The sequence below is a fragment of the Strix uralensis genome, chromosome 1 (assembly GCF_047716275.1).
Source record: "Strix uralensis isolate ZFMK-TIS-50842 chromosome 1, bStrUra1, whole genome shotgun sequence".
Taxonomy (NCBI): domain Eukaryota; kingdom Metazoa; phylum Chordata; class Aves; order Strigiformes; family Strigidae; genus Strix; species Strix uralensis.
In genome coordinates, this window is record NC_133972.1 from 150150941 (window position 1) to 150165215 (window position 14275).

Sequence of the window (14275 nt, forward strand, 5' to 3'; positions counted from 1 at the left end):
TCCTTAGGGCCTGAGGGAGTTTATGAACTAGAAGCTGGACTAGGGAAAATTAGAAATGTGTGAGCTGCACAATGTAACACTGCTGCTATTAAAAGACTAATAATCTCTGGGCAGGAGATGGGAAAGCCCTATAAATCATTTTGACTTCCCAGAGGGTTTCACCTGAGCTTCCTGCTCACTTTCTCCAGATACACAGACCATGATTCTGACATGTCAACAGCCCAAACAAGCAGTGAGTGTTGCTCAGTTTTATTTACTGCCTTCACAATGTCACAGATGTGTGTGATTCTTCATAAGCCTTATGACAACAAGGACTGAAATCCTATGTGTGCCCTACAGAAACTGAGGGGAACTTTGACACCGATGTCAGCAGCTCAGGCCAAAATCTGTCTGTGTCCCTACACTGGGATCAGCAGACAAGTGGTCTCTGGGAAGCGCAGGATAACGTGATGGTCTCATGACAGGCATCCAGGGCTTAAAAAGGTTAATTCAAATAGAAAAAAAATTAATAAAGAAACCTACAGACAGCAGGCTTGGACTTCTGTTGGGGGGTAAATGGGAGTGCTAGAGTAGGTACCCTTTCTGCCCCAATCCATCAACACCACCCACATAGCATGAGCCCCATGTCACAGGGAGGGAGGAAGAAACTAGATCCCTGCCCCAGTGTAGCACATTCAGGGCTGTGTCTTCCCCTTTAGCCTTATCCTCTAGAGTAAATAAGATGGGCTCAAAGGTGCAGAAAACTCTTTCCTTCTTATTGGCCTTCTGTCTTTGCTGGAGAGAAAAAGCCACTGCCACATGGGTTGCGACCTAGGAAGCTGCACAGTGACTGGCAGCAGCATCACCAAGCTTGTACAAGCAGCTTGGAGGAGAGAGCGAGGCGGTAATCCTTAGCTGGCAGTAAGGAGGCCAGGCTGATGGATAAATGAGGCTAGGAGGGTGGAGCAAAACTGCCTGAGGATTGCAGGCTGCTGATAGGCAGCTTTCTGGCCCCTGCTGTCAGAGCTCTGAGCCAGTGATTAACTCTGGGGCTGGGGCAGGTGATGAGCTGGAGAATTTGAGGTCTCCATCACTCCACAAAGGTCCTGGCTCAGGGACTTGCTGGCTGCTATTCCCAGTCCCCACAGCACCCGCCACCAGCCTCCTCTGCAAGAGGAGAGGGAAAAGTGAGGAAATGCTTGTGAGATGGGTTTGAGGGAGCTCCAGCTGCAGAGCTTGACATGCACATAAGCACCTCATGGCAGGAGATCTGCCCAGCCCCGGCAGCATCTTCTCCACAACGTGTCAGGAAGGTAGGATCTCACTGCAAGGTATAAGAGGAAAAAACCCAGCTGGTTTCTTCAAACCCAAGCAGAAAACTCAAAAATCTGTCTAGGACAATAGGCTGTAAAACCACTGCAGTGGTCCAAGTACAACCCTTCTAGCCATGAATGCCACGGAAAGTACAGCATGGCTGGAAAAAAATTCACACACCGCTTTTAGCTTCTCATTTAATGTGCTACATATCTAGTTTCATCCTGATTAATTGAAGCCGACACAGCTCAAAAAACCCAATGAAGCCTTAAATGAGAAAGAACCAGCTTGAGCCAACTAGGACTTGGCACGGCAGAGCACCACTAGAGAGATACTGGAGATGGAGAACACAAGTGTGTCAGACCAGAACTTCAATGTCAAGTTTATTGCAGTTTGCTAAGCTCTGGCTCCAGACCAGTACTGCTGCAGTCATAAGCAAATTGAGAACTGTGACTGCTGCATCTGCTACAAATGACAATGACAGCAGCTTCCCCTTGGATACAGTGAGTAGGTGACTGGGATTAAGAACAGACAGAATAAATATATGTACAGTGCCTTCAAACTGATGATTAAAATAAAAATATTGATCCAAAAGCCTCTTTTACAAGATGTTTCAATTGAGGTTAGTGACTACATGCAGCTATTTCCACTACTCTCCTTTTCTTTCATTACCTCAATTTTACCTGGTCTATTCAAAATCATTTTGATTTCTCAGGGTGTATGTGGACAGCCAGAGTAAATGACCACACAGTTAAGAGTGTCTGAAGAGGCTGCAGTACCTTTTATTAGTACAGGGTGTTTTTGTGGGTGTTTCTTCCTCTTGAGGGCAGAATCCTGCTCACTTCTAACAGGCACAGCACAACCTTACAGCTCCTAAAAAGCTGGAGACTGGTCATGGCAATGCAGCTCAGATGCCTGTGCTGGATGTCTGGATTCTCTACCGAGTCAAAGAGGAGGAGGTGCCCCTGAAGAGCAATTTGGGATGAAGAGCCATTTGGGATGCACTGAGATGTCATCCCCTCTTGAACTATGAGCAGGGAGCCCAGTTGCCTCCTGATGTCATTTCCAAGCACCCACAAGCTGAGCTGCATAAAGCCACCAGGTAAGAAGCAGTGAGCACAGGGGTGCAGCTAACCTCAGCGCTGAGTGTTGGTGCCTCTCCTGGGTGAGCCCTGCTTATTTTAACAATAAGTCAAAAATTCAAGCATTTCACTGTACGGGCATCTGGACTCCAGGCCCTCATCAGACTACAATGGTTTAAATGTGCTCCTCCAAATGTCCAGGAAAGGGGCCCCATACATTAGACTAGGAATGAGCCTGCTATAGGTCTTCTTCCGTTGCATTTGAGGCCCTATGCAATCACAAGGACAAATTCTGGAGGCGAGAGAGAGAGAAAGAGTCCTGAAACCCAGAACACAGGCAGTGTCCTGGAAAATGGGAAACCTGGGTTCCTAAATCCTTAATTCTGACGTTGGTAGGCATGGTATCCAAGGAACATGTAGCCCAACGTACATAAGCGCACTCTGGAGATGCCCTCAAAAGCCAGCAACAGTTTCCTCTTGCTCATTTTCCCACCAGCTTCACAAGTCTCAAGTTCTTCTCTGCATCAAAGGCCAGCAGAAATCTAGATTATTGCCAGCAGGAGCTCTGCACTAGTGCAAAGTTTATGTTCCTTCAGACAGAGGAGGATCAAGGACCTGGTCCTTTGTCTTTTACATGGATGATCATACGGTAGGCTGGAAAAAATGACAGACAAGACTTAGTGTCTGTCCTTCCTTTTCAGCCATGACCTGGGTGAATCTTCACTGCTGCCTGGTGGTGGTAGGTGAGACCTGTTCACAGCCACCAACCAGATCAGGACCTTTCAAGCACTCTGATGTAGGCTCCAGGGCACCTACCCAGAACCTCATTTTGATGCAGCCAGAGAAGTGGAGGGACTTCCCATGCTGTGGGATGTTCCTCATCATGTGCTGGAGTTAGATGTTGTGGCAACCCTGTGATCAAATAGAGGCATCTTGAATGCCTCCAAAGTCAAGCAGTGATGGGTAGGGAACAGCCTGAACACCATCACATATTTTTGTGTCTCAAGTCCACCAGATATCTCATCAAGATGTGTAGTTTAAATGCTCCTAGTAACAGCAATGGGAACAGCAAACACCTCACAGATACTGACATAGGTGGGATCTCTAAAGTCATGTCCTATCTACCTCATGTTCTCTCTCTTCCATGCACTAGCTTAGCCTCGGAGAAGTAGTTGCAATGTTCAGTTGCGCTCCCAAACTCACTATAAGGTCGGGTTCAGAAATACACTTCTGGTATCCTGACTATGGCCTGTAATGATATAAAGGGAGGTGTATACAAAAAGACTAAACATATGTAATTTTTTCCCCCAGGAGCAACTTCCACCTGTTCATGGCTTAGGAACTTCTTAAATCTAATGAAAAGTTAATTGAAAGCTGAGTGGCAATAGAAGAAAAGGATAGGAGTCCTGTAATTAATTCAATCAAAACCTTAAAGAATATTTTCCTTCCTTTGCTACTTCACCTTTCCTGACAGTTACACATCTTCATTCATGAACTGTATATCTCTGTAGTATTCTTGGTTGAAAATGAAAATTTCCAAGATGTTATTTCTGCTCTAAGATGCCTGTACCTGCCAGTTTTGTTTTTAAAAATTCATTTCTCCTTTTCGAGATTTTTCAGAGATAAGTGAGCAATGGTACGCAGCAGCTACTAGTGCAAAACCAATCTGTAGTGCAGAAAAGCAGACAATTTCTGACTACAGATGTCATCATCACTGGCAAAATAGTCTTCTTGTCAAACCCACTTCTGATTTTTGAAATTCCTCAGAAAAATTAAACCATTCATTGAATCTCCACAGCCTCATAGAGGCTGCAGAGGCTTGCACAGTGTAATCACTGTCTGTGCTTCTCATATTTAGGAAGTTTTCTGCAAGAGCCAGATTTCCTCCAGCAATGGCTGAATGATACATCTGACCCCATCTCCACCCACTTCCCACCCTGCCCTTGGATGTTCTGCATCAGGTAGATGGCAAAATAATTGAACCAAGCTCTGAATTTATGTGAAAATATTTTGATGTGTTTCTCTTCCAGATATGTGCATTGCCACAGCAATTTCTCTTCTTATGATTCTGATCTGTGCAATGGCTACATATGGCGCATATAAGGTAATTGATTGTATTCAGTGAAGACATGAATCAAGTGAACTATACAAGTCTGTAAAAACAAAATTAAGAAAATTACTTTCAAACAATTTCTTGTTTAGTTGTCTAGTTGAAAACTGAGGGGGGGGGGGGGGGGGAAGTCAGAGAGGCAACAGAACTGATTGCTTATATCAGTGGTACCCCAGGGTCCCGTGCTGCAGGCAGGAAGACTGCCCAGATGTGTTGACTGTCTGCAGTTTCAAATATGAGTAAACTCTGGGCAAACTGTGAATTCAGAGAAATGAATCTTGTACCTATCAAAGCTAAGGGAAGTTTTTCCCATTCACCTTCCAAGCCTGTGGTTTGTTCTAATATTAATCCTATTAATTAAGGGGAAAAGGTATCATGTGGTTTCTAAATGTCCTAGTATAATGAATTGTGGGAATTACACCACACATAGTACTGCAGTTCAGCAGCCAAACTGGCTTGGCCAATGTCATATTTTTTTAGCTGATTTAACACTGCATTTTGTCAAATATTCCTTAGATTTTAGTGCAGAAAGACACATATCCTTCTTTTTTAACTTGTGGCTGATGAGTTTTTATTTTCTTTTCTTTTTAGCAACATGCAGCTTGGATCATCCCTTTCTTCTGTTACCAGATCTTTGACTTTGCTCTCAACACATTGGTTGCCATCAGTGTACTTGTCTACCCCAGCACAATTCAGGACTACCTCCGCCAGCTGGTAAATCACTTGATGTTCACAAGTCTTTGGGGGCTTTGGGGGCAAAAAATTCTGCAAAGTGCACTGTTTGTCCTGTATTTCTAGCCAACAGTTGCCTGTTGACTTCCTATGAAGTCCTTGAAAAGTCCTCTCAGTCCTTGCTAGTGTGTATTCAACATCCTTGCAAGGTTACATTACTAACTTACTACAGTATTTGTGTAGAGCTCTGGAGTTTTTGCAATGTCATGGAAGCTCTCAGCACCTCTTCATTTAGAATGAGACTCATATTGTAAGACACATATAATAAGTAATTGCTTTTGGATTCAGATTTATTGTGTTCATATCCAGTGGCTTACTTTTGGTGCTATTTCAAGGATGTTTTGTTGCTCCTTTTAATTTATATGGTGGCTTTAACACAGATTTCATTAGACAGGAGTTTGATTCAATGTAGGTTTGTTTTTGCTAGAAAATATTTTTTGGATTCTCTTAGGAACGATTAGAGGCTCCCTTCTTGCCATGGTCTACTTTGGCGAAACATCCATAGCCAGTATTGCGTAAGCTTACAGGATATGATTGCAACCACCTAAAGTAAAGACTAAAGGCCCACCAGCCTCTGTCTCATCACAGGACCATGTGCCATGTCTGGCAGGGTTCAGGTGGAGTTGCAGAGCTCTGGAGAAGCCAACGCTGCAGCTGTCTCTGAAAATCTGCCTTGAGAACCTGAATACAGATTAGCTTGGCTCTGAACTTTGTTATGTGGATGGAAAACGAGCTAGGGCAGTATAAATAACAGGTAATGAGAAACAGCAGGCAGATAAGTAGCCACAAATCTGCAGAAAGAGGCAATGTGTCAAGCCAGCAGGAGCTGGGATGCATAAGGGGCCTGTTATCCTTTGCCTTATTTAACACCCACCTGCATTTACAGATGATAGTACACTGGAAGAGAAGCAGAGGAATAATTCAAAAGTTTCTCAGAGATACAAGTGGAAAAGAACAAATGAGAGCCATAGTTTAGCAAGTGCTTGAAGCTGAAAATGCCACTGGCTGGAGCCCTCCTGCCCATCCTTCGCCTGCAGTGCCTTGCTTCTGCATTGGTGCCAGCTCTGCTCTTGTAGCAGCACAAGCATCTGTGTGGCTGCAGGAACCACCCACGCTTCCCAGAGCATGAGTTGTAACCAGGTTTTACTCAGTCTTGGTCACTGTGTGAGAACATAAGGGGGACAGGAGCAGGCTGGGAGCTGTGCACCAAAAAGCCCCTGTTTTTCTGCTGAAAATATGGTGCCACATCGGAAGCTGGCTCACTAGAAGGACAAAGAGCAGCTGATTCTGGTATGTCTGCAGAACATTGCTGTCATTCTTGCAAATAAAAAAATAGTAGGTCTTTCTGTAGCAGAATCACAAGGAGCCAGCCTTGAGAGGTATTGGAATAGTGCAGCAGAGAACTTTGTGAGCTGTGTTGCTGCTCTAGAGTGTTAAAATCTCTGGTTGCACATATCTTTGTCTTGCTGTTGTAAATCATTTTCTGGACTGGTAATGAAATGCTACAAGACTTCAGGAGTGCTAAACTGTCAGTGCTCAAAAGGGCAAGGGGGATTTCCAAGATAATTATAGGCTGATTAGCCTGACATTGCTACCAAGCAGAATAATAACAGAAGGGCTGAGAGAAGAGTGAATTGATAAAGGATTAGTCCAGAGAAATATGATTAATGACTGCCAGCACTGTTTCATGGAAAATCAGTCCTGCAGGCAAACTCATTTTCTTTCACTGACAAGATTACTGGCTTCATCAATAAAGATGGGCAGAGGCATAATAGACTTTCATGAGATGTTTGACTTCGCAGCATGATGCTCAGAGCAACAATAAAACACTAAATCGATAAAGGATGTATCAAATGGATTAGGAGAGGTTAGCTGGCAGACTGCAAAGGGTCATGGTCAAGCTGACCATCTGCCAGTGAGTTTCTATTTTGGGTAGAGGAAAGCATCCAGGAATCGGCAGTAGATTCGCTCTCTTCCTGACTTCCATTAATAACCTTGATACCCAAGAGGCCATTCAGAAAGGCTAACATCAGCCTTGGGAGAGCTTCCCCAGGCTCACTGTCTAGAGAGATCTAGTGGGCAGTTGCCAGTAGGAGCCTAATCTAGCTGTTCTGTGGCATCCTCTGAAAGACCCTATCCCTGCACTGCCCAAAGTGAACACATCTCTGCATTTCCCAGAGGCAGTACTTGCGACTTTTCCCAGCAAAATCACTTCTAATAAAACTCATGGCTGACACAGATTAATGAAGTAAATAACACTAAGGATGGAGCCATTAACCAGAGTGAGTTTGACTGAGAACCTAAGTTCAGCCGTTAATGTGTGCTACATTGCTAAATGCAAAGATATGTAAAAACATGAGGGAATACAGATAAGCATACAGTATGGCAACTGTACCTGGGAGGCAGTGACCCTGTAAGCAGTCTACCAAAACAAGAATCCCCGGGTGTTTTGCTGCTCATGAGGACAGAAAAATCCAGCAATGAATAGTAATGGAGAGGAGATTTCCCTTCTCAGTTGGTGATACAGGTTTCACCTGTCTATTTATGGTGTCTGGTTGTAAAGAACAATGTTTAGAAGTCAGAGGAAAAGTTCCTCCAAAAACTATATAAAAGCTGGATACATTGTAGTATGATGAGAGACAATCAGCTTTTCCTGCCTCCTTTACTGAGAAAGAAGACTAAGAGGTGATGTCATTAAGAGTTTTCATATACAGAATAATGAGGTATTAAAAGGCTGTTTAAATCAGATGTGAAGCATAATGATAGTGAGTAGCTAAAAGCTATTCCAAGTTAAGTTGATTTAGAAACAAGAAGTCATTTCTGTTTTATCATTCACAGTGGAGATTAGTGATTGGCAAAAACTACCAAGAGCTGTGATGAATTTTGTACAGTTAATGTCACCTGTTCAACAAAAATTTGAAGCTGTTTTGAAGCTGTTCTGCATCTGCTTTGAAGCTGTTCAGGCCTCCTGTGTTTTAGCTGTGGTCCCAAGCACAAGTGGCTCAGCAGGAACCCCTTGTACCCTCACCTGCAAGGGCCACATCAGTTGGCAAAAGGTTGTTGCATTTGGCTCAGAGCAAATAGGCTCTGTCTGAAGGGGCAAAAGGGAAAGGGAAAGGTGAAGATCACATCCACTGGTATCAGATACTCAGACACACAATGAGATGAAACTAAAACCAAGCTTTTCAAATTTTTGCCAGTAATGCCGTCAATGCAGTGCTAGTGTTCAAATATTGTTAAACAGGCTTGTACCCATGGACTTGTTTCCCTATCTTTTAATATTAATCATGGTAGAGAGGTCTTTCATCTCAAACACTGTGGTTAATACCCTTGTCCTCGTAGGTGAGACCTGAGTCATGCCAGTTGGGTATGATCCCTGCTGATGATTTATAAATAAGCCCTAGAGTCATCTTGCCCTCACCCCCTTTGCAGAGGTCTGCCAAGGTAGGCAGAAATCAAGGGTTGTTTTTCTTCCTGGCATTCTTACAGTTTTTCTTCCTCCAAAACTGCTTTGAACTTGCGGAATGGTATTTTAGGGAGCATAGCTCCATAAGGGAAATGAAAAATCCCAATTGTTCTTCAAATCCATTATTGAATATCTGGAGGAAGGTATGCATTAGGTAATAGAATATATTTGGAAGTCTCAGAAGAACATTTTTTTCTTGCTCTAAGGTGAAAACCCCATTTTTTAACCATTTCTACTTCCCTACACTAGTATCTGGAATAGATTTCAGCCTATCAGTGATGAGTTGCAAGCTACCGTGAAACCCTCCATGTACTTTTGGCAAGATGATAAATGAGTACCTATCAATAGGCTAGGCAGAGCCCTAGCTGAAAATGTTGCAATTGTAAAATACAGAACATTGTGTCCACAGGGTATTTGGTAATGTCAGCCTATGCTGGCTGCCTCTTTCAGTGGCACAAGTGTCTCTGGAAATTTTTTGTTGCTCTTTAATACCCAGTTGTATACAGGTGTGTCCCTGAATTCCCATAAATTGCAAGAGCATCTCAGCATGAAGGGTCATGTAAAATAAGTAGATGTTGCAAATTTAGCATTTGAAATGTTGCATGGCAATTGCATGTGATAAAACTTTCTAAGGGTTATGTTGGACATCTTGGTCGTTATCACTGTCACTAGAAAAACAAAAAGCTTCACATACAGTAAATCCAGCATGTGTAAAATAAAAACCATTTTGGTTCTTGGAGCAGTAGTGCTCTAAAGCAGTTTGACCTAAAGCACATTTCTTTTGTTTAGCCCCACTAAATCTTTGACATATATGGGCTTTCTAAAGCCTTCAAATTAAACAATTCATCTTTTGTCATCTGGTAACAGTATATTAAATGAATCGAAGTGGAGGTGGGGAACAGACTAGTCTGCAACTGAGTTATGCAAACAGTTCATTTAAAGAAAATTTCAAAGTATATTAAATAGCTTTTCTATGGGACTACCTGCAACGCTGTTGTCTAACAACTCAGGTGATATCAGTCATGCTTTTAAATCCTAGGGGAAACATCTAGACAACATAAAAGAGATTAAACCTAAAGAATTTTTTCCTACAAACTAAAACCTAAAAAAGGAATATCATTTCTGTAATTTTTAATGCCATTTTATAATTCCAAAGAAGTACTACTAACTTCATAACAGAGCTTTAAAAATTCTACAGACACATTACCATTTTTCTTTCAATTTTGTAAGATTCTGATACTCAGAGGATTCTAACTGTGGAATGAGAATCCACACCATCTTATAAAGTGGATTTTTTGTGGTCCAAGGCAAAGGAAAACATGAAAGGATATGCAAGCAGGCTGAGAATGAGGAAGGGCTTCAGCCTTGGACTTTTATTCTTCTGGTGCATTTGTACAATATTGATGCAGTAGAAATATATTTTCCATGCAAGTTTTAGATTCTTTTTAAGTGTCTAATAGAGCTTTGTTATGTATAAGCAATAATTTTTTTAAATTTAAAAGTTTACAAGGTATATTACTATGCATGCAGCCCTCTCCATGTCTGTGACAAGGTTATAAATGACACTTTAATTATGACTTTAGCATGTCAGTGCCATACCCCTACAACTACATCTTGTCTATATAGAAAATTTCATCATGTCCTGCTGCAAAATCACTCCTGTATTTCCAGTGACAGGCTTGATTTTTCCCACCCAGCCATATTTCAACCTCAGCTTCAACAAACCTTGCACAACATTTGACACTGAGCTTTTTCCAGAAGCTGCAGCACTGAGACCAGTGCCCAGGGCTTTCCCAGCAGCAGGATTTCATATATTGGTCTCCCCACAGGAGAGCAAACCCGCAGAACAGGAACAGAATTTCTCTTCCCACCTCATACACCCACATCAATGTTTAAGCTTATCACTGCAGCCGGTGGAGGGCAATGGGTCTTTAATTCATCTGAACCACTGTTGGTACCCATTTTCTGTGGAAGTGAATGAGATTTTGAGGGTGGCTACTGCCATGGGAGGATCCCAAGGGCCTCCTGATGACACCACATCTATGATGGTGCCTGGGCAAGCCTGGAGCCAGATGAGATGCTTCCCACCATCTTTCCTGCTTCTTTGCCAAAAGCTGCAGGTTTTATAAATTGATTTTCCCACTGCACTGAAAGGGTTTGTAGTTGTGAGTCAAGATCAGACTGCTCATAGGCCAGCCTGCTAAACATCTTCTGGTTGCCAGGTGCCACCAGCCAGATTAGCAAACAAAGGGAGTTTCTTCCACGCTGACATGATGCCCCTGGGCTATTCATAGCAGCCCTGAAAGCTTTCTCTCCCACACAGCAAGCTGGGAAGCTTCAGGAGGGGCTGGCTTCAGTTTTGACACCCCACACCAAGATTCCCCGGGGAATCTGTGGGAGGGGTAACTACCACCTCGCTGGAGCTTGCTTACACCTCACACCTCTTCAGGACAGAGATCCAGAAACCTTAGCCTGAAGGAGACAAACCACAGCATTTGCACCTCACATGCTCTCCTGGCTTGCTGCTTTCTGTGCTGAATTATTGTCCTTTCACCTGAAACACTGGTGATGTAAGGGAGGGCCAGGCACTGCTCAGCAGCACGTGCTGCTCCCAGACTTGGCCAGGGCTCATGGCTCTAGCAGATGTTCCCGCTCTTCAAGGTAGCGGGAACTTTCTTGGTCATTTTCCTGCCTACCTTGCCCCTCTACAAATCCCATTTGAGTTGATGTCTGGAAATGGGCCATTAGGTTATGGCATGCACTCATCCATATTAGGAACCCGGCATGCACTCATCCAGTCTTTGACCAGTGAGTGACTCCCAAAAACCAGAGTGTAGGAGGACCAAAGCCTCATTAGGAGTTTTTTATTACATTTACAAACTCATTTGACTGGATTTTTAATGGTAGGTCAGTACTAAAAAAATTGTTTGGAGGTAGTTTTACTGTAACTGTCCTTAACTGACTGGACTTTCTAACCACATACATGGCCTCCCTCCTGCAGGCAGGACGGCAGGCTGTGGCATTAATACTTAAATTTTCTGTAGATAAGGTTTGTGTTTATTTTTCAGTGCATCTTTTCTTGGCATATTACTCTTGCTTTCTTGGTCTCTGGGTGACCACATCCACTATATTTAGCAATAACCTTCTCCAGAAAAAAAAAAAAAAGCAACTTATTGAATTATAGCAAGCTAGATTCCTACAAAAACGGTACCTTGACTAAGAAGATAATGTGATAAAAACTTCCACCATGAAATTCAGTAAAGGAACAGAAACATTGCTGTCAAGAAGTGGAAAATGTGCTTATGTAACATTTATCTGCAAACATTTACAGCTGCTGGTAATGTTAACCACTCTGAACAGTTCATGGAAGTGCTAAATGAAGAGCTATTTTCACTAGCAGATGTCCAGAAAAAAAATAATTTCCTGATGCACTGGGCCAAGTGCTGGTATAAGGGTTATTAAAGGGTTATTCTGCATTTACACCATCATTGCCAAGAATATAGTTATAGCTTGGTCTAGTTAATTGTCCTGACAAGGATGCAGAGCTGGCCTGGTTAAGTAATTAGACCTGTAAGGGAAAATGGGGTTGTGTGTGGATGGAGCTAATGCATTCAGTTATAATGAGCTACTGTTGCAGCGGAGCTATCTTTTGTGGAGAACAGCTCTGTCTGTGAACAATGGTTTATTCTAACTGAAACAGGAACTTGTGCCTTGCAGTATTTCAAAACGATTTGGAACACTCATTTTAAACGGTGTATTTTCTTTAAGCAATAACAAATACAGTAAAATTTTTAGAGATTGTTTTTCATCCAGTGATCCTGAAATGTTTCACAATTGTAAATCATTAGAGCCTGTGCTAAGTGGGAAGATTAATTTGGGCACCTCCATTTCATGTAGGAGATAATAGAAGGACCTGGAGCACATTTCAATTTGAAATCATGACATTGCTTCCCTGTAGAACCCATGCCTCCACAGGACAGCACTCAGCAGGACTAACAAGTCCAAATTTAGCCAAAATAAGATGGAGCAGAATAGACCCAGTGTCTTTTGATCAAATATGTAGGTGAAAGGATCGTGGTGTCCAGCTTTTCCTGCTTTGACTTTCTAGGAGCTGCCACTGATATTTGGCAACCAGTGCCCATATAATGATTAATTAATAAGCACAGGACTTGCCTGTCGTTGCCCAAGATGGCAGGCTTCCTGCAGCAAAGCTCCCAGAGAGATATCTTTTGCTAGTTTGTGTCAGATACAAACCCAGTGTTTACAGAAGAAGAAACAGCTCACACCACATACAAAGCAAAAAGCAAACCCCTAAACCCCCTGGTGAACATTTGGCAGCTGAGTCTTTGCAATGCCTGTTCCAGCCAGACTTACTGAAACTGGTTATTGCTGCAGAGAGCTCCCAATTTAGTAGATCGCAGAAAGTTTTGTAAGCTGTTAATTATAGAGTGCATTTACTGAATGGCTCTTAAATGACTCGTAAGATTAACTTCCAGTGTTTTTCTTATTTTTGCTTATACAGCCCGCTAATTTTCCCTACAAGGAAGAGATTATGTCTGTGAACCCTACATGTCTGGTTGTGATTATCCTCCTTTTCATAAGTATCATTTTGGCTTTTAAGGTAAGTACATTACCGTGTATAAAGTCTACTTCTGGTCATGGGTGGAATGTCCCTTGCTTTAGAAGAATGTCTGGCTTTAGAAGAGATCTAGGGAACTACAGACCAGGCAGCCTGACAGCTATACAAGGCAAAGTGATAGATGTTATGGAAAAAAAGCCAAAAATCTCATAGACAAACACATAAACATACAGGCCACAATGGAGAAGCACAATGCTTGTAGGGGGAACTCATGACACATACATCCCTTGAAGGAGTGTGGCATCCAGTGGAAAAGAGAGAGGCTGTTCATACTGACTTCTTGGTTTTTCAAAAGGTATTTGGCAGAATCTCTCATCAAAGGCTTTAAAAAACACCTTAAGATGTGTAGGGACAAGAGAAAAGGTCATCTCACAGACTGTAGCTAAGAAATAGAGAATAAGGATAAATTATCATTTACAACAGTGAGACCCATGCTGTTCAGTACACTCATAAAAAATCTGGGAAGGGGAAGGAAATTAACAACATTTTTTTTGCAATGTCACTCAAAATAGGAAAAACAATCAACCAAGAAAGCTTTGCAGAAGGATCTCATGGCACTGAGTGGCTGAGCAATGAAATGGCAGAGAAACTCAGTGATGATAAATTCTAAATGGTGGGCACAGAGGAAGCACACTCTTGTTTCACAGACACTGCAGTGGACTCTGAACTAAGCATGACCACTTGAAAAGGGGATCTTGTAGCTGTAATAGATAGACCTGTGAAAATATTAGTTTACTGTTCAGTTCTGGTCAAACAAGTAAATCAAATGCTAAGAATATTAAGCAAGGAATAGAAAAACCAGAAATCTAAAGATTTCTTTGCTAGTTGGGATGCCTACCACCTCTGGAAGCATGCATTCACTTCTGGTGCTCTATCTCAAAAAGGATGTTGTAGAGCAGGTAAATAGATCCAAACAATCCCTCCTGGGAGGAGCAACATAAAGGAGTGTCACA

At 42.5% G+C, this 14275-nt stretch overlaps 1 protein-coding gene across 1 annotated transcript in view; it reads left to right on the forward strand.

Moving 5' to 3' along the window:
• The window catches only part of LAPTM4B (lysosomal protein transmembrane 4 beta), a 60754-nt gene that overhangs the window by 18892 nt on the left and 27587 nt on the right, over positions 1-14275 (forward strand). Inside the window, exons 3-5 of the mRNA XM_074885086.1 lie at positions 4406-4479; positions 5077-5199; positions 13206-13304. Coding sequence (XP_074741187.1) covers positions 4406-4479; positions 5077-5199; positions 13206-13304 — 296 coding nt within the window. The remainder of the gene's footprint in view (positions 1-4405; positions 4480-5076; positions 5200-13205; positions 13305-14275) is intronic.